The sequence below is a fragment of the Neodiprion lecontei genome, chromosome 4 (assembly GCF_021901455.1).
Source record: "Neodiprion lecontei isolate iyNeoLeco1 chromosome 4, iyNeoLeco1.1, whole genome shotgun sequence".
Lineage (NCBI taxonomy): Eukaryota > Metazoa > Arthropoda > Insecta > Hymenoptera > Diprionidae > Neodiprion > Neodiprion lecontei.
The window spans coordinates 6,581,372-6,604,416 of NC_060263.1; the positions used below are offsets into that span (position 1 = coordinate 6,581,372).

The window sequence follows — 23,045 nt, forward strand, 5'->3', positions numbered from 1 at the left end:
TTCGCGTTTAATTGAACGATCGTTGCATAAAATTTAACTCACGTGTATAATATTGTACAATTCACACACGAATATATTCGTATAATATATTGCGTATACATTTAAGTTATATGGACTATATATACTGTAAGCGCGAGGATCAAGAGATAATATCCATGGAGATAAACTTGTTCGAATTGATATACGTAATCTTGGCCCCGTTACACCAAATTAATTTAACATTCCATTTACGTCGCGGTGTCTGCCGGCTTTAGACATAGTAGGATATGTGCGTTGAAAACATCAGCAAAATATATTGTTCCGGCTTACATCAAAGGTCCGAGAATAAAAAAAAAAAAAAACTGTATATATGGGAAAAAACTTAACCTCAACGGTATAATAACATAAATTTTTACACGTTTTATCCAGCTCCGTAAAATATTGAATTCACAGTTCGATACGCGTAGAAAATAATTGTATTCTACTATTTTGAATGGTTGAAAGTTAATGATTAGAACGTCGCCGAAATCTTGAATCAATAAATTATCTAACAAACACTGCGGCGTTATGGTTGAATTCAAGTTAAAAATGATAATACGTAGATGTGAAAAAATGTATAAAATTATAATACAAATAGATAAACAGATCAAATCAGATTCCGTTAGAAAAATGTCTCATCGTTGATTTGTATAATTTAAACAATTTTTGCATAAATATACAATTACACAGGCCTGCAACCAGAAAACTATACAAACTTTTCATACTGTTTCTTATAGATTTTCACTCATTGAAACCGGGAATAATACTCAAAAAGCTTCAACACGTCAGGTTTTTTCGTCAACTCGTATTTACGGTTTCATTTGTTAAACACATTTTACAAAAAATTTGTTTGTTTAATTTTATAAGAAATATCGTTTGGTTCAATGTAATGAAATGGTGCATTTTTCGTTATTGTTATGCATTTTTTTTCATGCAACCACCACGTATTTTGCAAGAATACTGTATACATGATGGAGGAAAATGGAAATCATTTTTGGATTCAGGACACTCGAAAACATTATATTTACCAAAAACATCCCATGCAGCTGAAAAAAAATATTTTTTTGTAGACCTGTATTGTTGTTATTATGCATAATTTCCCACGTTTATATTTTAGGCGTTCGGCGTTGCGGGGAATTTTTTATTAAGCCATCTTCGCGAGATATTGCAATATTACATACCGAATGACCTATATACACGCCATACAGAGGAATATGTTTAGATAAGAAAACCGGACTCGCGACGCGTGGACACGCGTTAAACTCTCCGAGTCTCGGTAACTTGTTAGGTATGTATGTACATATATAATAATAAGTGTGCCGAGAGAGTGATTAACTCATACAGAGGATCATCTACAGTAATATTCATTAATGCCTTAACCTTCCGGCTAACTTGTTTTCAGTCTGAAATAAAATGCGAGGTGGATTCTATGCGAATTATGTGACAATGACTGACAACCTCTCACGTCGTTCGGCCGCATCGCCAGTCATTGTCACGTAAATCGTATAGAATCGAACTAGCATTTTATTCCGGATTGAAAACAAGTTAGCCGGAAGGTTAAGGCATTAATGAATATTACCGTAGAGCAGTCTGCCAGTAATGCAGAGATGTCGCGTAATTAAATACGATGTATACTCGAGTAGTTGAAGTTGATTTAGAGTAACAATTGACGTGTAAAATTTCACACAATACGCGGGTGAAAAACCGCTAATTTTTTAAATTTAATTCAAGTTTATGTAAACAACGGAAAAAGTAATTACTGAAGTAGTGACAAATTTTTATGGGGGACGAGTTGCTTCTTCAACTGCGGAACAATGAGTTTTACAATTAGATTAGGATTACTCGCAAAGAGACGGATCCCTAAAATTCGTGAAACTAACATCAGCTTATTGTTTTAATTAAAACTATCACAGAGTTTTTTTTTTTGTCAAATTTTAAAATCACCTTCACCGATGTACACTCATGTTAAAAAAGTGTCGAAACCAAGACGTAACGAAACTGAGTTTTAAATAGTGCACCTGAAGCTATAATATACTTAAATTCAACTTTTCAAGTTCGCGTAACGAATTGGAGAAAATGTTAAGAGAATGAAATTCCACTGTAAACACCGCATTATTTTAACTACATCATAAAAATATCATTGTCCTACCATTTTAGACCGAAAAATTCATATTGCGGATCTGATTCCCATTAACGATAGTTCATTTCATTCGAAAATGATTTATCCACAGATAGTCTGAGTAAAATTGTGATTAGGATTGTATACATCGGATTTTTTATTGCTAACTGACAAACTCAAGAACGAATCTGTATGAGATAATTTGTAGGTAATCGATTAACGAAGAAAATGAGCTATTCACTCAATCGTGTCAGATGGAAGAAAGACATTTTTGGGTGAAAAAACGATGAAATAATTCGACTTCTTTGACGTTGTTAAGCAACAAGTTGTTTACAATTGAAATTCAAGGCTGAAACGTTTTTTTTTTGGATCACCGAGACCTTCTTGAATCAGATTCGACTTGATTTCATTTCATCCGACACACATTTTTAACTTGACCATACGTTCCACACATCCTGAAACGTGCACGAAAATTTTCACCATCGTAAAGGGGCTGAATTACGCCGAGCATACAGCGTAACGCGTCGCGTAAACCGTTCGCGAACTTGCGACGCATCTAACGTTTATACAGTTATTCCGAGGAATAGAGATGCTCTGGCCGATGGATCGATCGGTCAGCTCGATCCGCGATGATCGGCCGACCCTGGAGCCGCGGAATACGCGGAACGATGACCGATCGAAATATACGCACAGCTCTGCACGCGAGTCGTCGGTCCGCTCCAACATCTTTGCGAACAATTGCCAACTTCCATGGAGTGGCACTGTAATGATTGTGAAAGGAAACGGTCAAACTCACGAGGAAGGTATCCCAGGTCGATATCTCCGATTTGATTTTTTTTGCGATATGATATAGTAGAGTAAAAACTAAGCGACATGTATTTTCTTTTATCTGCCATTAAATAGTTTAAGGGGGTGGAGCAGCCCTCAAAAGTAAGACATGTCACGGGGCGATTTGGCAGTTGCATAGTATTTTTTAATCAATCCAACCGAAAAAGTTTTTTTCATAACGAGAAATGAAAAATGCAATTTTCTCAGTTAAAAATGGAAAAAAATTACCAAATCGCCATTTGACGTGCCTTACTTTGAAGGATGGTTTCACCCCCTTGAAGTGTTGTTTTTAGTCTACTATAACATGTTACAAAAAAACAAATCAAATCGAAGAGATCGACCTGGGATACCTTCTTTGTCGGAAGGAAAGCTGACGTACTTCGCCAATTTTCTTCATATGTTGGATAAGTAGGCGTGGTAGGAGTAAAATTGGCCCATTAACAAAAGGATATTGATTCTAAAAAAATGTCAAGAAAACAATTTGCTTTGTTAAGAATAATTTTTGACGTATAGGGCCCATTTCTTCCCTACATCAAAAACCATTAGACACGTATTAATGTAACGCTAAATAATCGATTATTTTTCAAACTCGATTAATCGACCGATTAGATTATTGTTCCTCAAAGTCGGTTTTTCATATTTACTCCCATTAACGACGTAATTATCACATTCTTACATACTATAAATTACCTATTGATACAGTAAGTGAAAGATGGGTGAATATTTTCACCCGAGGTTGAATGAAACTACAGGTTATCGAAAAAAACTTTTCCGCCATCAAGACTACATACCGAAATGTTTCGAATGCAGCGTTTGAAAAAAATACGAAACGATCGATTGATCGATCAATTTTTACCGATTCAATCGACTCGCGTTCGATTATTTTGATTTTCAACTCGTTCAATCGATGCATCGATTATTTTCAGCTTGGCGACCATCGCTACTCCGCGTTACACATACGTCACGTCTGTCGCTCGGTTGCGGGTCACCCGCTAATCGGAATGCGAGCTCGCCGCCCCTCCGCGGCGCAGAAACCGCGAGAATCGCACGTGGGGCCCGCCGCCCCCTTCTCTCTGCCCCCACCTTGACCCCTCCTTCGCCCTTTCGCCTCTCCGCCGCCCCCAAAGGTACAATGGGAATTTCGCCAGTCTCTAAACCCCGGCATCCGCTCTTGCTATCCTCCCTCCCTCCCTCTTTTCCCCCTGACAGCCTGCAGCCTTCCAATGCTGCTGCCATGCACTTGCTCTCGATGGACCGCATTCTATCCCCTCCAATTTACTGCACCGAACTATATATTTCGTTTACTCATATATGCGTGCGCCATGCGGGAATGCGGCTATATAGTACTTACTCTATGGGCGTGTTATTATACACTCGGTATTCCTCGTGCATTCGAATAATAAGTTGGACGGAAAAATTGACCGATCTGCTTGATATTATAATTGATACTGTCGCGAGAAAATTTTTTACACTGTACGATCCTTACTAATTTTCATTTTTTACGATAGTCGAAAAATGTATAGATTGCGGCTAAGAATAGAATGAAAATCTGTTTGTTTTTTTTTTTTTGCTGTAATCAGAAAATTCAGTATAGGTACACGTTGTACTGTTCTTTTGGGATATAGTCACTCGTGATGGATTTTATCAATGACTGTTGGAGTAACTTGATGCTAGTGCAACGATAAAGTTACGTTGAAACTTTATTTAAATGGAAAAAAATTACGCGAACAACACCAAACATATTATGATTTCAATGATTGGATAATGTGGTAGATATTATCAAACTAAAACTATAATTTCACTGACAAGTAGTTATTTTAACATTTTCACACTTTCTTGTAATTGAAGCAATATTTAAACGTTAGGTACTATAAAACGGTAGATACTCATTCCACTATGATGTCCTGTATAAAAACTCTCGGAATACAAAATTTCTCTCAGTGTAACTTATTTCTCTTTGCACCCTTCGTAACCAATTATGAAACGTTAGATATATGTAACTGTTATTTTCAGTGAATTAATCCTACAACGAATTGATTTGTAACCGCGAGACAAAATATATTCACCTAGAAATCGTTATGAAACTTCGAGAAATGAAGTCAAGTCAGTCTTTAGTCTAACTCGAGTCTTGCAATCAATCTAACGGTATTTATAATCCTTAATGGAATATCGAAGTTTCGAATTGTGGATATAGAACCCACTTTTGGGCTTTACTGTATACGCTATATAATATATGTAAAATCGAGGTCAGTAATTTAAAGTAACGACGATCGGTCTACCTTCTAAATGATGTCGACCTTCTAGGTCCAGATTGCGAATATGATATACCAAATGGTAAGGACGTACATAAAATTCAGTACAAAACTGAAAAGTTGAGACAACCTGCGATGATCTTGGAGCCTCGTGAAATTTCATCATGCATCCCGTGACGAATAGCAGAAGATATACGCGAAATTTAAAATCGTCTATAAAACCGAGTCAACTCATCATAATCGCACCGGTAAGTTGCTGAAACGTTTCGATCACTTGTCATCTCGCGATCTACAACTGTAACCATACTTATTCCCTGGTAATCAACGCCCGTCACTTGCTTGAAATCTCGAACTGTACGGAATTTCAGTTTCGCGCCCGCATACATAACCTATAAACCTACAACGAATTATACAGATTAACAGCGCTTGGTTGTTAATCGTGCAAACACAAAACGCTTCGCAAAAATAAATTGGTGCAATTTCAATCTCTCTCTCTCTCTCTCTCTCTCTCTCTCTCTCTTTTTCGCTCTCTGTCTCTCTCTTTCTCTCTATCTCTCTCTCTCTTTTTTTCTTACCTCGTGAGTGCGGGCGCAAACGCGCTTCCTCGTTTTACCCGGAGCTGATCTGCGGCCTCGCGTGCCGCATACCGGCAGCAACGATCTTCAGCGGCTTCCTCTCTTCGGTATCGGCGTGTCTTTTTCACCGTGAAGATCTTCGTACCAGCGACGATAACGACGACGGCGACGACGACGATGATGATGATGATGATGATGGCGATGATGGTGATGGTTGTGGTATTTAAACGATTTAAGTCGTCGTCGTTTTGTATAATTTTATACCCCCGATTATGAATCCATGAAAGAAAGAAAGTATAAAAAATTACTATTTACTTATGTATTTTTGTTTTTAGCGGACGTCGTTTTCTTTCCTGAACAGGAATTAATTACTTCGATTCATCGTTACTAATATTACATTTATTATTACCTATGTAGGATATACTGATAATATATAATGCGGAGCACCGTAACTGCACACTTTGATTGTATGTATTTAAGAAGAATTATACGCAATATATTGATTTCCCCGGTGTAATGTATGAATGAAAGCCAAAAACTGAACAAGTATAACGAATAAATAAACAAATTGAGGAACGAACGAACGAATAAATCACTTCACATCACCGCCCGGGAGAAAAATTCGCTGCATAATTACCGCGGCAATATATCGAATATACGTAACGTGGGTAATATCGCTACATATGTATATGTATATATATATGTATAATATATACCTGCGCGTCTTCTACATATGGTATAACGTACGTTCCTGACAGTTGAACCGTGCGATTATGCGTGTAGCAATAACGTACCGTACACAGAATCGAATATTACGTGATTCCCAACTACTGTCACAGGTGGAAGGAATAGCGGTTAGGGGCGGGGGGAGGAGGGGATTGGCAGAGGGAACGTAAGAATAATGAGATGGGGCGGCGAAGGGGGCGGGGGTGGATCGGGGGTGGGTGATAAGGAGGTACTAAAAAAATCTGAAATACGCGGAGCGTGAGAAGCCCCCCGAATGATCGATCATTTATCAGAGTCCGTGTATAAAACGTGATATTATTATTATGCCGATGAACGCGTTTGCGATCGGTTATCGCAGAACGTCGAATATGTTATATCTTGTCTATAGTAACGTAGCCAGCGATATTATACGTATGTTTGTATATGTATATATATATATATATATATACATATATAAAAGGGTGTAATTTGGCGTGTTTGTTATGTCGTAGGTATATGCGTATATATATACATATATACATACATATATATATATATATGCGTTTATAGACTCGGCACGACGGTCCTTCCGCGGCGGAGATCTTTCGTCGACTGAAGATTTCTCGATGGTCTACTTTGCTCCGGCGATCTTCCGTCACTACTACCTACCTCCGAGCACCTGTCTGTACGCCGCCGCTGGTGAGCGCTCGCTCACCTCCTTCGCCGCCGCCAGGGTGCCTCGAGGAGGAGGGGCAGGATGGCTCACGCCGACGACGACGACGGTAGGGCAAACAGCGAGAGGGCAACGACTTCCATCCTCTACTCGACGAGGAGCCGCGGCGGGCCCGCGAGCGGGGTTCAACATATTTAACCAAACACATATGACCGAGTCAATGGAACGGAAAGGTGAGGCGAGCTCTGAAGATTCCTTTTCCTCTCCCGGCCCATCTTTCTCTCCGTACTTATCTCGTTTTCCTTTTTTCTTCTCCTCCTCCTCCTTCTTCTTCTTCTTCTTCTTCTGTAACAGAGAAAAGCGTTGCGTTTATCTCACCCCCAATCAATTTCTGTTGCAGAGTCTAGACGGAAATCATTGATACGACTTACATATATAGGTCAGTTAGCATTCGTATCGCGATTTTGTTTTTTCTTTCTGTTTTTGTTTCATTTTATGTTCTTGCTAGAGTGTTTCATATTATTCTGCACACAGGTACATAAGTGTATATATATGTATGTATATATATACGTATGTACGTATGTCAGAAATTTGTGAATGAGAAAAAACGAGTCGCTGCAAGTCGAAGCCAATCTTATAACATCCAATCAATAACTCTCAGACGCTGACTCATTTTCAAGCAGTTATATTGACATTTTGAGTTATAGGTGCATAGATATTATTAATCGCGATGATAAATAACACAGCGAATCCCAGTGTAACTGTCTAGTCGGTGAATACAATTATGTTGTGTATTGACGCATTTCGAAATTTGAATAATTTCACTCGGATACAGTTTTACGTAGCGAAAGTCGCGTAGTAGAAATGATATCGTGTCAATCTCGAAATTCTCTACAATTAATTGCCAACATGAAATTTACACCCATTTCACCGCGGAACGGATTTCTTCGTTACAAGACTGCGTCGTTTTATTATTTAAAATAGAGTTTCGAATTCTTTCTGTTGCGAGAACTCGAGCGCTCAATGTGACACCTGGTGAATACTTGCGATACCAGGAATTAACTCATGAATAGTACATATCTCGTAAATGACGTAAATACAAGTCTGAGTCAACTGTATGCGTTTTGGTGTAACTGTAAATATATTTGTCGACATTTTCAAGTATGCGAAAACATTCCAATAACTTGAACACACAAATCTATACACCGGCTAATAATACAAGATGTAAAATGGTATTGATAAAAACGTGTTTATTTTACCATTAATTTTAACCAATTACACCAAGACGATAATCTTCCATTAATCAAGCATATTATATATACATATATATAATATCCTCCAGATGTGTACTATTACCTAGTATACACACATAATGTATGTATACATACCTATATGTTTATAAATATGAGCCATTCATCTCCGAGACGTGAAATTCGCATCTACCGGCATTTCAACCTGGGTAGGTATTTAACGGTTCAATGCAACGGGTATATATTATTTTACGATTATATATATATTATATATATACATATAAATATATACCTGTATGTGTATACGTGAACGAACGCTGCAGCATGCAGAGATTCGGGACGAAATGCACCAGGTGAAAGATCCTGGAATGGGGCGGTGTTCGTCGGCTAAGCCGAGTGTTTCAGTCTCTATCAGCTCGCACTTTTTCGTCGCCATTTCCCTGGATTTTCAAGATCTCTCACAGTCTCCCTATCTCTTCCTCTTCCCCCCCCCCCCCCCCCCCCCTCTCGTACTCCTACTCCTTCTCTCTCTCTCTCTCTCTCGCCATCTCTTTCTCCCTCTTTCTCTCTGTCTCTCTGTCTTTCTATAAAAACCTGACGTCTTCGGTGCATTCCGAGAATGATCGGGGTCGCAGGACTGTCGAGGCAAACCACAAGAGAGAATCCAAGTGAGGCAAGCGCGGCAGCGAGACACGAGCGAAGAGGCGTTCACCATCGGGCACCGAGCCGCAACAGTGCTGCGCTAACTGCCCTAAAAGGAGGTTCTCTCCTCTGTACTGCAGTTCTCTTCCGTATATCTCGAGTTCTCTCCTCTTATTTCATCTCCACTTCACTTATAGATAGTATGTCATCTCTTATTCCTTGCTATTTACTGTGTACTCAAATTATCTGCCTTAATTCTCCGCCTCTTCTTATTCTTCACCATCATCGTCTTCTTCTTCTTCTTCTTCTTTCGAATCCTCCTCCGTACTTCGCGCACCCTTGACCTCTTCCTCTCCCTCTTCGTCGTCAGCGCTTCTCATCGTCTTGTCTAGCTGCAACATTATTAAATCGCATGAATCTATAATCTGCTGCAATTCCAAACTAATGAGTGTGATTTATACACCGTGTTTGAACTTTAAAGGTATAATAAATTAAATAATTCTCAGCGGTTTGGCTTATTTCTGATATAATATTACATATTCTGTACATGTTAGATACACGAAGTGTGGTTGGGTATGAATTACGTATTTGCATGTTGTATATATATATATGCATACGTATGTAGATGGAAAAATAATGAATACACATGTGTGTATCCAAATTAGCGTATATTATAAATAAGGCCGAAAGGAGCGGTTAAAAAAAAATTCGAACATTAACTGATATATACTGTGAGAGAATCTGTTAAAGAGTCTTTGAATCTTCTAATGCATACTGATTCGAGGAAACGAACAAAGCTCGCTTATAAAGCATAAAATATACGAAGGAATGTAAAATAATTCAGCTGGAAACACGCGGGCCAATCAAATGATTGGAAATTATTTATTTGTCGCTAATATACAAGTCTGTATATTTATTGCAGGTGTTCCCGATAATTTTGCTATATACATATGTACCTACAATTGTACATGGCTCTAAATCAATAAAGTAAAGGAAAAAAGAAAAAAATTTCTGCGGTACTCGCACAGCAATATTCTTCAAATTCTGTGCAATTAAAATGTACAGTGAATTTATTATACAATTAGACAAATATTTTAGGATTTAGTTTTCTTCATTTTTTTTCTCTTCGTTGGTAATATAAAAAAAGTGGGAATCTTAACAACCGCGAAAACGAAATATCCAATACAAAAATACCCAGACGTAACTTGACCCCCAATTCACGCCGTTTATAATTCCGTCTCGGTTCTGGACTATTAACCGGCATGTATAATAAATACACGAGTATCTCCCAAGCCAACAGGTTGCGGCTTTCGTTGATGAGATCGCACGCGCACGCGCGTCAACCGCAACCATCTGCAGCTATCAAAGGATCCCACGATGAACCATCGCAGAGATCCAGGATAACGGGTATCGACGACACCATCTATCGCCTGTGTACGGTTTAACAAGCTAAAACGAATATTTTTCCCGCCAGAAATTCATCCGATCGTTTACCTATTTTCACCGTACACATTTTAAGGACAATCGAGATATTTTTAACTTACAATACGACGCGTTGATCAATTTTTTACACGAAAGAATTTTAACCAGATTATTACGCGTTCCAAGTAGAATTTCTTATCACCTCTGAGTAACATTTCTAATTATTGATCCATACACATCTACAATATAATACAAATTTTTCTCTCCTTTTTTTCCAATCAAGACCAGAGAATGTCAAAAATTCATCCAGTTTCGAACCTAATGCTGAAAGCCAATTGAGGGAAAAATTTCCTAATATATACAATATAGTTACAGTAATTACCTAATAAAAATAGTTACAGTATTTTATAAGTACATTGCTATAGTTAATATGCAAATCGAATTTTATACTTCACGGTGTTTTTGAATCGCGACGCAAGTTTGTTATCAAACCATCGTCTTAGCGTACCTAAATGTAATCGTAATAATTCCTTGAGTCAAGTTCTTTTGCGAGTGTGATTATTAGGTCTGTATACGTATACGTATACGTACGTATAATGTACGTTATAGCCGCGATACATGCCGCGTGTACTCACGCATGATATATAACACATTGCCAGTCAAGACGCGTCAGCAATCTCAGTAATTAATCACGAATATAAGCTGAAACACGGTTACATAATTGCAAATGAAAAAAAAAAAAAAGAGAAGAAATAAAATTAAAAAAAATACGACCCAAGTGCGGAGAATATATGTACTTATCTCGCGATTCTAATTGTATACACGAGTTGTGCCTCCGTAATGTGTGGTATTATATTTTATCATTGATTCACTAATTAAACTCGTTAGCAATAATCTAATACCAGCTGTCGTTCCAGTGGCAGGATGGCTGCACTCCGAATGAGCTACAAACGTGCGATTTGCTCGGCGTTCTATTATACCTCTGAAAACCGAGACTCATTAATCAATTTATCATTTCTCACCCTGATAATTCACGTCTGTTGTTTTAACGGATCCAAGCACTTCGAATCGATTCCCTTTGAAGCAGCGATAATTATTATTCTTCCGTTATTAGAATCGTCGAATAACGCCATTAATGAGCCGCACCTGCAGGAACCACGGAGCGATGATACTCGACTTTGATTATGAAGCTCCCTCGCCGCAGTGACTGAGAAAGAAAAAAAAAATAGTAATAAATAACGCGAATGAAAACGAACCGTGAGTACTTTATATGTATCTGCTTGCATTGCCCAACTTTTCCCCGATGAAACAAGCCGATGATCAAGTGTCCAGGCACTCGGCTTTGTGCTGGATCCGATGAATATGTATGTATCAAAATTGAGCCTGCATGCCCTATTGCGTAAATGTAGGGCATGGCTCCATGGATGCCAAGTTTGATTAGACGTTTAACTCCGAGGATCGGTTATTCGTTCAAGCATAGCTGCAGGTTGAGGGGGCTATTTTGTTTACTGAATGAATAAAACAAAAATTTTGATAGTGGCAAGGAGGATAAACTGTCCAATTTAACTGTACTGTCTTTGAAGTAAATCGGTTAACCCGGTTTTGAGATATCGTACGCATATGTTAATGTTAATTATTGTCAATAACAATGCGTCCTAGTTTAGTTATTATTATAAATGAATGCATAAACGGAGCTCGATCTTACACGTCATGTAATTTCGAATGAAACAAACCCTAATGGAGTTGAATAATTGATTATCGAGACATGAATTCCCAAATTTTATACTCCCTTAAAAAGAGGAAGTGCAGCCTTTGATTAATTCGAGGAGACGCTGTTATTTATAATCTCTTCTTAGAGTATAAGGTGCGCCGATAAGAATAAAATTAGGAAGCCGAAGTGGGTTCGTGACCCATTACTTCTTGTGACTTATCTTCCTACTTCGCATCGTCGAGAGTTGTCGCTTATTGCTTATTCCTGTAGGCACCCTACGAGTCGAGTAAAGTCTTCATCAAGTCTGCGCACTTGCACAAGACGAGGACGTAATATAATCCAGCGTACCGTACGCGTGCTGCCGAAGGAATGAACAAACACGATAAAGGCGATTCGTGTGTCCTGAAAAATGTTAAACATATGGCTTCGACTTTTCAGATGCGGTTTATATGTGTATAGGTTCATATGTATATTTGCACAGCGTGAGTCGTGACCGCCGCTGTAATATTGTACACGTATACAACAGTTTCTTCGAATTCGACTCACCAGAAGTAGACGTATCTATATATATATATATATAATACATATACCTATGAGGTACCGTTAATTATCTAATTTTTTAAAGATATTTCACATTAGACGGAATCTAAGTGTATATGCATTATACATAATATATCTACACATCAGAGCCACCGCGCGGCACAATTTTGTCAATGAAACATGATACTTTGTTAAGAAAAGAGAGAAAAAAAGAGAAGGAGAAAAGTACCGTTTTCCTAGCGCACGATGGTGCTTTGCACTTGGTTCAAACTGCTGTTGACTATTGAGCCAAAAACAAACAGACATCTCAATATGTGGATACAGCCGGGTGTGATGGAAAGAACTAGATTCTGGGGGAACTGATGACCGCAAAGCATTAGGTGGTACTATAATTGTGACAAGAATTTAAAAATTGTTGGGCTTGATTCCGTTACTGAATAGACGATCCACTCGAAAATCTAGTTTATCGCCGACCGACTTTTGTGAGTTTTGAGTACACCAAATTTCAAGATTTCAAGATTTCAATAAGAGGTCTCGCTTAATTTCAATGACGCTGCACATTGCATAGAAGTCAGATTCTTCGATTCGATCGGGGGTTGTTTTATTCAAACGTACGCAGATCGAGCATCATGCATACAATTAAAATTAACAGAAATACATTTTAGTGACAGTATTGTCGACCGTTTTACTTGGTGACAAGTTTTCCTGTGCCGACGGTATCTCAAAAACGATCGAACCGATTTATTTTGAATCTGATTTCTGAATTCTTGAACGTTTTATTCTCTTTGCTTTGTTATGATTTTTTTTCACAAAATGACGACCATTTGAAGTTGAAATTCGATTGGTCTCAAAAAATTGCGAGTTGCTTATTTAATTAACAAAGAATAATGCATGGTTTAAAAAAAATGTGTAACGGCGGGAAAGAGGATAAACTATACGGAGAATACGGTGTCGAGATTGATTGAGTAAATCGGTTTTTAATCGGAGCCATTTTTGAAATATCGTGCGCATGGGACGATATCGTGGGGTGAAATAGCTGACGTTATTGTGAAAAACAATTACGCTCTCTAGTATTGATTAATTTTAACAGAAAAGAATGTGCAAATAAAGCTCAATCTATATACTTTTGAGATAAAACAAACCCCGCTCAAATTGAACATGTATAATTGCAAGTTGTCTAGGTATATAAATTTCATAATTTGTACTATTAGTTCATCCGTCTATAGCCATGTACCATACACCGTTAAAATAAGTGGTAGTATCACTTTTAAGAAAGCTGATACCTGCGAAAAAGTGTATACATATTATATGATACACTCAAGCCATAATCGGAGAGGATCGGCATATGCAAGCCGAAAATCTAATAAATCGAAGAAATATGGGTATAACTATAATACGGAGAGTTCAGTGTCTACGAGGACAGATTGATCGAAGATTGAATGCAGCAGACGACGATCTTTCCGCAAGTCCTCCTGCGGATAGCCGATAGCGGAAGGCTCGGCACGTACCACGGATGACGCGCATATCCCGCGACAAAGTCGGGGATAAAGAGCTGCAGGTCTGGCTGGAACCGAGTGTCAGCCGAGGGCCCCCTGCAAGTCGGCTCAAGTCTGCAGCCGCGTCGCGAAGTCGCCAAGCAAGGGAACCACATAGCATTGCGGTGGACGGTGCTCTCGGTTTCTTGCGCGAACGCGACTAGGCGCAGGCCGTCCTGGAAGACGACTGTCTGCTTCTTGGAGACCCCTACCAGGCCTCTCCTTCTTCCCCTGCAGGGTCGCACCTGCCAGCTAACTAGTCGAACCTGAATAAACTCTGCCCTATGTGTCGCAGTTTGCGGCGTCCATGCTTCGCGTGCTAGCTCCCAAGTTCCGTAGTCCCCGGTATACCCCGTCCAGACGAAGGGGTTCGCCGCTTCTGTCAGAAGGCATGTTATAGCCTGATGATGCCTTATCTGACGTGGGCTGCGCTGAACTGCCTGCGTATCTGGGGGGGAAAGAGAGAGAGAATGAGAATGAGAATGAGAGAAGAGAGATTAGTTCACATAACTAAGTACCTTATACCTGCAACGACATGCTGCAAATGCGCTGCACAGCAGCAGCTTCTCAAAACCGATATACTAGACGTGTAACCGAGCACAACGCTGATGCCCACTGTTATTCGATTCACCGAACTCGGGAACTACTGCTGACTTGTGCACTTCCCTGCTTCTCTCCACCAGTTCAGCCTTGAAAGAGTCTCATTGAAATCGCGATGGAATCGCCTGATTCCATTCCCTACGATTATGTTCAAAGTATTTTAATTATGTACCGTCGCAACGGTGGGAACCTGCCGTGGTGGGGTAAAAAACTTCGAAGACTAAGAAAAGCTCCGGGGTTAAAAGAAATTAATATGAAAAAACTTTGCGGTTATATCTATATGCCTGCTTCTGCAGCGATACATATTCATTCTCGTACATAATACATTAATCGCAAAAAAAAAAACTATAATGCATCCGATACAGATTGAACTCAACTTGACCCTAGTATGCGTACACACTTCTTACCACTAAATTATGAGTTTCATTGCGAGACGAATGTATGATGATGTATACGTAAAAAATAATTGCCAAAGACGGCGAAAAATCTCAAGATGTAGATTTTTTTATGGGATCCCATGGGATCGTTGTATAACGAAAAGAATGCTATAAGTATCCGTGAAGAGTAATGTCCCGAATTCCTGAGTTTATTATTGCGGTATTTTTAAGGAGGCCGCAGGTATAGGGGCGATCATCTTATGTACATTCCGCCTTGGTAAATTGCCGTTTTACATGTTATTTTTGCTTTCTGCTGTGAGTAAGGATCTATAAGAAAATGCCAAGTTTATGCAGGGGTTATTTAATACCTTAGTAGACAAGCGTATAGCGTTACCAATTACTAAATACACCGCTTTCATACTTCGTTGCAGAATAACGATCGAACGCCGCAGAAACTTACCGATCAGCGTGCTCAGTAATCAGAGATCTGGGTGATCTGATGATCGCTGCATCGGCACGCCTTATTATTCGCAACCAGCCGTCTTCGTATAGAGGTTTAATTAAACCGTTGCAGGCTGCAGTAACACATACGTCAATCCTCGCACACGGAACAGTAATATCGTTGAACCATTTCGAAAACATTACAAGTTCTGTAGGGTTACAACGTTTTTGTAATATTATGATAGATTTTTTGTATTTTTTTTTTTGTTAAAAATTACTCTTTTCTGTAAAAACTTTATTTCCGCTAAATGTAGTACGATTGCGATACGCTTGAAATGGCTCTCATAAATAGTATATACGTATAGACAAACTCGAATTGCGAAGACTGTATGCCTGGAGGGGAAAACTAAGACGCAAGAAAGTTCGAATGCAAAATGGATGTCAACAAACCATTAGACTCACGCAGTGGACGCAGATTCATTCGTAATACGATGCGGGCTGAATTACCAAAAGGCCGTTGACGTGCTAATGCCACATATTTTTTCTAGTTTATAACCATAAAATTAGAAAAAAGTAAAAAACTCCTGATCCCCGCTTTCTTTCACTCACAGAAAACAGTGTGCCAATCTTCGGTGAAAAATTGTGAACGGAATAAAAATACCGTGCAAAATAGATTGCCTGTACCTCACTAATCCTGAGGGTGATTCGTAGTCACGTCGGTTATGAAAGTGTATTTTACAACATATGTATAGGGCATAATCACAAAGTACACATTTCTGTCATCATGCAAATAATAATTCGTAAAATTCGATACAGCAATGCCTGTATGCCGGATTGCCTGCGGCAGAGGAGGAAGTGAGATTCGCTGTTTTTAAAATTCAATGATATCAACCCTATAGTGAAAATGTCCCCTAGAATCTATCAGGTTCGTTCCAATTTCCGATGGGATCCTATAGGATTCCGGCAAATCCAGAAGAATTTGGAACGGATTTGGACGAATTCTGTGGACTTACTATAGAAATTTTCAATAGGGAACATTCGACACGTTGTAAAAACTGTGGGATCATGCTCAAGACTGCAAGATGAAAAATCACCTCTATGAAAATTTTCACCATCCATTTACGCATCAAAGATCCAGGATAAGAACCACTTAAGTCCACACAGACTGATTTCAAGAAAAATACAAATTAATATTTGCTTCCTCGAATGCTAGACTTACCGATCGCTTGATGTTTCCAAAATGTAAAATCTCTCCAAGACTCCAAGACGTTACAGGTTCGTCTGCGATGATTTCCGCCGACGTAGACGCCAGTTTTCAGATTTCGGGCTCACACGTGCCTGTAGAAAATTGAAAGTAACGGTTATAAAGTGTTGAACGGTTCGCATTCGTTGCTTCTATCGCACAATTCCTATGCAATTCGTACCAGGAACGACTTGACACGACATCGGTGAAAAATAGTAGCCAAGAGCTTTGTGAAAATACAATTGAACATGATGTCATGCAATTGAGCGAGCAATAGTGCAATGTATGTATATCATGCGTTCGTTCGTATAAGTTTTAGCAATCGTATACTACTTCTTACACTCGAAATAATCGCTACGAAATGAAAATGGTACATTCTATAGTGAATAGCACATTGAACACATGATATCCCTACGAACATATATACGAAAATATTTACAAACTTAATCTCGGTCTAGTATTAAGTCGGTGATGTAAATACGTAACGGTCAAATTGCGATCGTCATTTGTTTACCGTTGAAAAAACTAATTTCAGACATACTGGGTAAAAACAAACCTCTGGTTGTTTCTGAACTGTTTATTTCAGAATCTGTCCAGCCCCATGGATCATCTCAATAACGAAAACTAACAAATTCAGCACAAATTTGCACAAAGTCGGCACTGAAAATGTGATCCAAGCACGTTTGAAGTCCTCGGCGTCCCAGAATTCATGAGTATCGTGAAGGTAGCGCTGGTACAGCGACGTTTGCGCGGTAAAACGAGATCCAAAACCGCGCTCTCTGACGAGGTGTTTGGAACTAATTTTCGATGACGAAAGCATATCGGTAACGTATCGACAAATGACAAACGTCGTGCCATCAGTAGTGTTACCCACTGTGAGTATAAAAAGTAAACAAACCTAGATTGCTTATCAACATGCACTTATCGTCCAGGCACCTCGAAACTTAGAAACCTATTTTTGTGTCAAAAGATGCTGTTTTGCAGCTATATGAAATATACGAAAGTAGGGGCTCGCTCAAACTTCTCTCTGCCTCACTGATCTTTATTGTTAACGTCAGTGCATATGTTCATGACGTCAGTGCTCTCCAAGTTTTATACTATGTACATTATCGTGAACGTAGTTAACACTGCAGCATCCATCGCATCCATAGATGACGACATGCAAATATTTATGTTTTGTGAACCCAGCGACTAGATATACTAGTTTCCAGGAAATAAAATTTCCTTGAAAGATGATTGTACGATGAATCCAACGAAAGAGGGGTAAACCAGCCTCATTAGGCAGGGGGAAATCCGTATACGCAGTCGAATCGACGAATCAAGGCCGTTCAGTTAGTAGTTACTGGCGAAATAAACTAACGAGATACGCACTCGTCCGCAGACGGAGAGTATAGCTTGGCACATTCCTACCCGGACATAGCCAACCGTAAGACAACGAAGAGGAATATAGCCTGAAGGAAGAACTCCGAAGATGTCGAATTTACTTGTTACGTTACCCTTGCAACTCTTCTGTCACCTAGTTGGTACCACGAATTGTATTTACGAAAACTTCACCTCAGGTATGAAATCGCAATGAAGAAATTTATCAACAAAGCGCTACCCTCTCTCGTTTAAACATGCTTCAATTTTTCGTTAACTCAGTTCCAGGTCAAAATTCTGTCAGTGTATCAGAACCCAAGACGTTGCCCATAGGATATGTAGCCTTCCCGGATGTCGGAATGGCTTACAAGTGGACTGACGTCGCCGCACCGACATGGAACGAAGCTAGAAAACGTTGTATTCTGGAGGGTGCTAACCTGGCAAGTCCCGATTCTTTCAAAAAGATTCGTTACGCATACTCTGTGACGAACGGCAAAGTTCAGCCATACTTGGGAATTCACAAAACTTACGACGGCGTCGAATGGACGAGTGACAGAACTGGTAAATAATAATCTTTATTGAACATTATTTTATTCCCACCATCTCTGCAAGTATTTTCAAGACTGCAAGGAAAATTATGGAATAATGGTGAACGAAAAGCCACTGAGATTATAATTGGTATATTGAATATAGCTATCATAATAATAACTAAGATATTACATACTTTGAAATGGCAATTATTCCAGATATACTTCATTAATATTTTTTCACCAGGTCTACCCCTCACCTCATTACCATGGGCGCCAAGTGCACACCCTCAAGACGTAGAGAAAAAATTTACATATCTAAACGTTGAAGGACTTCGAGAAGATGCCGGCGATACAACAGGGACCTTCATCTGCGAAATTATTCTCGTGTAGAACAGTTCCTTCTTCTAAAATCATGTAATACTTTTCAGTGCCTATTATCAAACAAAAGTTGTAAAATATCACTTTTTGAAACAATGAAATTTTTATTTGTATAGTGTCGTGTATACAGTAGAACGTCGATTACTCAATTAATTGGAACTGGGTACCGTTTGGATAATCGTAAATTCGGATAACCAATCTGCACTATTCCTTGGGGGCAAGAAAAAACACTCGTTCAAAATTATAGAAATGTCTACACGATAGGTACCGTTCTGTATATTTTCAAGGTGCAGAGGAAGAGTGCAATATTCTCTTTTAGTATGTACAATCAAAATTTCTTTGTGTTCAGACTGGTCGTATTTTTTGTTTTCGACAAATTTATAACATACATATAAGGTATACGAAACTGTTGACAGAAGGCCAGAGAGAGATCTATTGTTGAAATTTATTACTGAGATACGCCGATTTCGCGGAAATTCATTCCCCGGGTTCCGAAGATAAGACTGATCGCATTTCGTTTGAATGCCTCGCTTGGCGATTCCATAAAATTCATTCCGTGTGGTGGAGATTGGTGTTATCGAACTAACCAACCACGTCCAAAGGTAAGGACTGACATGACTCCACCCGAGTTTCGTAGATGTCGCCAAAGGCTGTGACTTGTGAGCCTAACATAGTGTTTACCGTTATGCACTGCCATAGCATCACGTAGGCTTATGTTTATTGCTAATAGCTAAAGCAGTCGGTAGAGAAACAGAGCGAACCCGATCTCTGAAGGCGCAAAAGTGACGAAGTGCTCGTGATAGATTATAACTTATAGGTTAGATTTGTAATATGCAGGACGGATACGATACAACGGTCTATTTCATGGCAGTTGCCGGTGGCAAACGTCGGATGTTTGGTTTCTAATGGCGCAGGTCTTGCGTTATGGATTACGAAAAAATTTCGCGGTCATTTCGTTTTTGGTAAGGCTTTACGCTTTCGTTACTGGTTCTTTTTCTCACTTAAGAAAATTTTTTTAAATACTGACGCACCACAATCATCCCTAACGGAACAACGCACAACTTCAATCTCGCAGATCGTTTCCACCGCCGAATATTGCGAGAAAATATCTCAAGGATTGCTGAATAGTGCATCAGGGAAAAAACAACAAATTCTCATACATCGGTGCGAGTCTGTCGCCGAAGTTATTGCCACTCATAAAAATCTTCACGTCGATTTTATCGTATTTGCAATCGACTCTCGGCTAACGCTATCTTTGAAGGAGGTGGGTATTTAACGACAAAAATTATTTTTTCGTCGTGTATTAATGGTTTTAAGATAGAGAAAAAAACCTGCATCTGTTTTTCGTCATAATCGTAATTACCTATACTTTTTTTTTATTCTCCTATTCATTCAGGTTGAGAAGAATATTCTGCTAGTTGATCAGAGTTTTATATTGTTGAGTAGCACCTGTTTAGTAAATGGTAACAACATATCGTCAAATGCTATGGGTGTGACGCAAGATCAGATTTTGGAAGTTTGCGACAAGTACAATCTTCGGCTTCTCAATTCAAATATTAATGTGAGTTTACGCATTTCAAAATGTCTAAATACTACGCAATGTCGATTTGTCAAATAAAATTAGAAATATTTTAAGAAGGTGAAAAACTGAATACAAATTTTCATTTAGGTACCGGAGGACTGTCTCTATTTAGGTGATCAAATTATCAATTTATCTTGCACAGTTCTCGGTCAGAGAAGCGGATTGCCATTGTTAAACATCCGTGATCAACATACAGCAATGTACATTGTCGATGATTCTGTGGCATAAATGTGCAGTTCAAGTGAGTCACATGTACAAAGTGAAATAATTATTCAAACAAGCTACAAAAAATAATTCCATGAAATTTATCACCACAAAAAACTTCCCAAGACTGGATAAATAATATTTGAATACCATTTTATGTTTCTTACTAAATACTAAAACAGCAAATTGAAACTTTTTGAACTCCTCAATGAGTATCTACCAATTAGTCCGATGTTTGTAATTATTGGATATGTGTACTTTCAGATTATCAACAGACGGAAGATATAATGAAGAAAGCTGGTGCGAAACCTCAGTGCCAGACTTATACTTCGAGTCAAGAAGACACTGACAATGATAGTGACGAAACCGAGTGTAGTATTGGCAGCAATTCGACTGCAGGTACACATCGAAGCGATACTCCGACTCGCAGTGCTCGTTATAAGAAGAAGGGAAGACGGCGAAGTAAAACGGCAAAGAACAAGTCTCTGAATGACAAACCAATGTATAAATACTGTTGTAGTGTCAAGGAAGACCACGGGCAGCCTTTGTTTGGCGCTCAGTTCAATCACCATCTCAAAGAAGGTGAACCAATGATATTTGCATCAGTAGGAAGTAACAGAGTCAGCATTTACGAATGCCCCGAGGGAAACAATATCAGGCTTCGACAATGTTACGCTGATCCTGACAGTGAAGAAAATTTCTACACATGTGTATGGACATACGATGATTCAGGAAAACCATTATTAGCCGTTGCAGGCTCTCGAGGAGTAATTAGAGTAATTAGTACTGTCACTATGACGTGCATTAAGCATTACATTGGTCACGGTCACGCAATTAATGAGCTGAAAATTCATCCGAAGGACCCAAATATCCTTCTTTCAGCTTCGAAGGATCACGCTCTACGTTTATGGAATATTAAGACTGATGTTTGCATAGCAATATTTGGAGGTGTCGAAGGTCACAGGGACGAAGTCTTGAGCGCGGACTTTGATATGATGGGACAACGGATAATATCTTGCGGAATGGATCACGCATTGAAACTTTGGTCCCTCGATAAAGGGGAAATGCTGGATGCTATCAAGCAGTCGTATTACTGCAATCCGACCCGCAACGGGAGACCTTTTGACTCGATTCTGCAACATTTTCCCGACTTTACAACAAGAGATGTGCATCGCAATTATGTGGACTGCGTTAAATGGTACGGAGATTTCATACTTAGTAAATCTTGCGAAAATTGTATCGTATGCTGGAAACCTGGACGTTTAGAAGATACCCAACTTCGTAACGGCGAAACAAGCGCCACTGTACTGCATCGCTTTGAATTCAAGGAATGCGATATATGGTTTATACGATTCTCCATGGATTTCTGGCAAAGGACAATAGCACTTGGTAACCAAGCTGGTCGTACCTATGTGTGGGATCTGGAGGTTGAAGAACCAGGCCAAGCTCGATGTTGCACATTGGAACATCCTCGGTGCACCGCGCCAATACGGCAAACTAGCCTGAGCAGAGATGGTTCTGTACTTTTGTGCGTGTGCGATGATGCCACGATATGGAGATGGAACAGGGATCACTAACCCTCCTAAGGAATATGATATTCCTGAATTATGAAAAAATATATAAATGTATTAAAAATAGACGTTATTCAGTGTGAAATTACAATGTTTTTCACTATGTAAATAACGGTATTAGGTGTTACCGTTTTGTTTTTTTTTTGTTCTGTATATAGGTAATACAATAATTGACTCGCTGTGTCATGTTTACTAATACGATACAGTTTTGGATATTAAATTTTAGAATTTTTCATTCCGCCGTTTTGAATTTTGTATAGTCTGTGTAACTTAAGCTTGTGACACACAGCAATATTATAGTGTATCACTCAAAAATGTTTACATGTAAAGTAAAGTGCCTTTGATATACATTTCTGAACGTTCAAAACTGTTGGGATTTATTATACCTACTTTAATGATTATTTTAAATTTTGTTTCTTACTTTACGGCATGCATTTAACTTAGAAAATAAGTTGGAAAAAATCGTGCTGTAATTTCCATTGGCTGATGT

At 38.9% G+C, this 23,045-nt stretch overlaps 2 protein-coding genes across 10 annotated transcripts in view; one reads left to right on the top strand and one right to left on the bottom strand.

Annotated features, from left to right (window-relative positions):
• The window catches only part of LOC107227440, a 41,928-nt gene extending 33,032 nt beyond the window's left edge, over positions 1-8,896 (bottom strand). The window contains exons 1-3 of one of the 9 annotated variants that reach the window (XM_046736261.1): positions 8,713-8,896; positions 7,167-7,515; positions 5,793-5,929 (exon numbers count right to left, since the gene is read on the bottom strand). Coding sequence is in view for 1 of the 9 variants with exons in the window: in XM_046736260.1 (XP_046592216.1) it covers positions 5,793-5,929; positions 7,038-7,043 (143 nt within the window). In the remaining 8 variants the exon portion in view is untranslated. Of the gene's footprint in view, positions 1-5,792; positions 5,930-6,201; positions 6,484-6,508; positions 6,972-7,037; positions 7,516-8,712 lie in introns of those variants that run through there. The other 8 variants (XM_046736265.1, XM_046736266.1, XM_046736263.1 and 5 more) reach the window with 8 other exon arrangements.
• Positions 8,897-19,907: 11,011 nt separating this feature from the next.
• Positions 19,908-22,922, top strand: LOC107223642 (polycomb protein eed-B). Its single transcript, XM_015663393.2, has 5 exons — positions 19,908-20,160; positions 20,274-20,462; positions 20,595-20,759; positions 20,868-21,021; positions 21,249-22,922. Exons 4-5 carry the CDS (start codon positions 21,009-21,011, stop codon positions 22,559-22,561), a joined length of 1,326 nt encoding a protein of 441 aa, XP_015518879.2. The 5' UTR covers positions 19,908-20,160; positions 20,274-20,462; positions 20,595-20,759; positions 20,868-21,008; the 3' UTR covers positions 22,562-22,922.
• Positions 22,923-23,045: the final 123 nt, after the last annotated feature.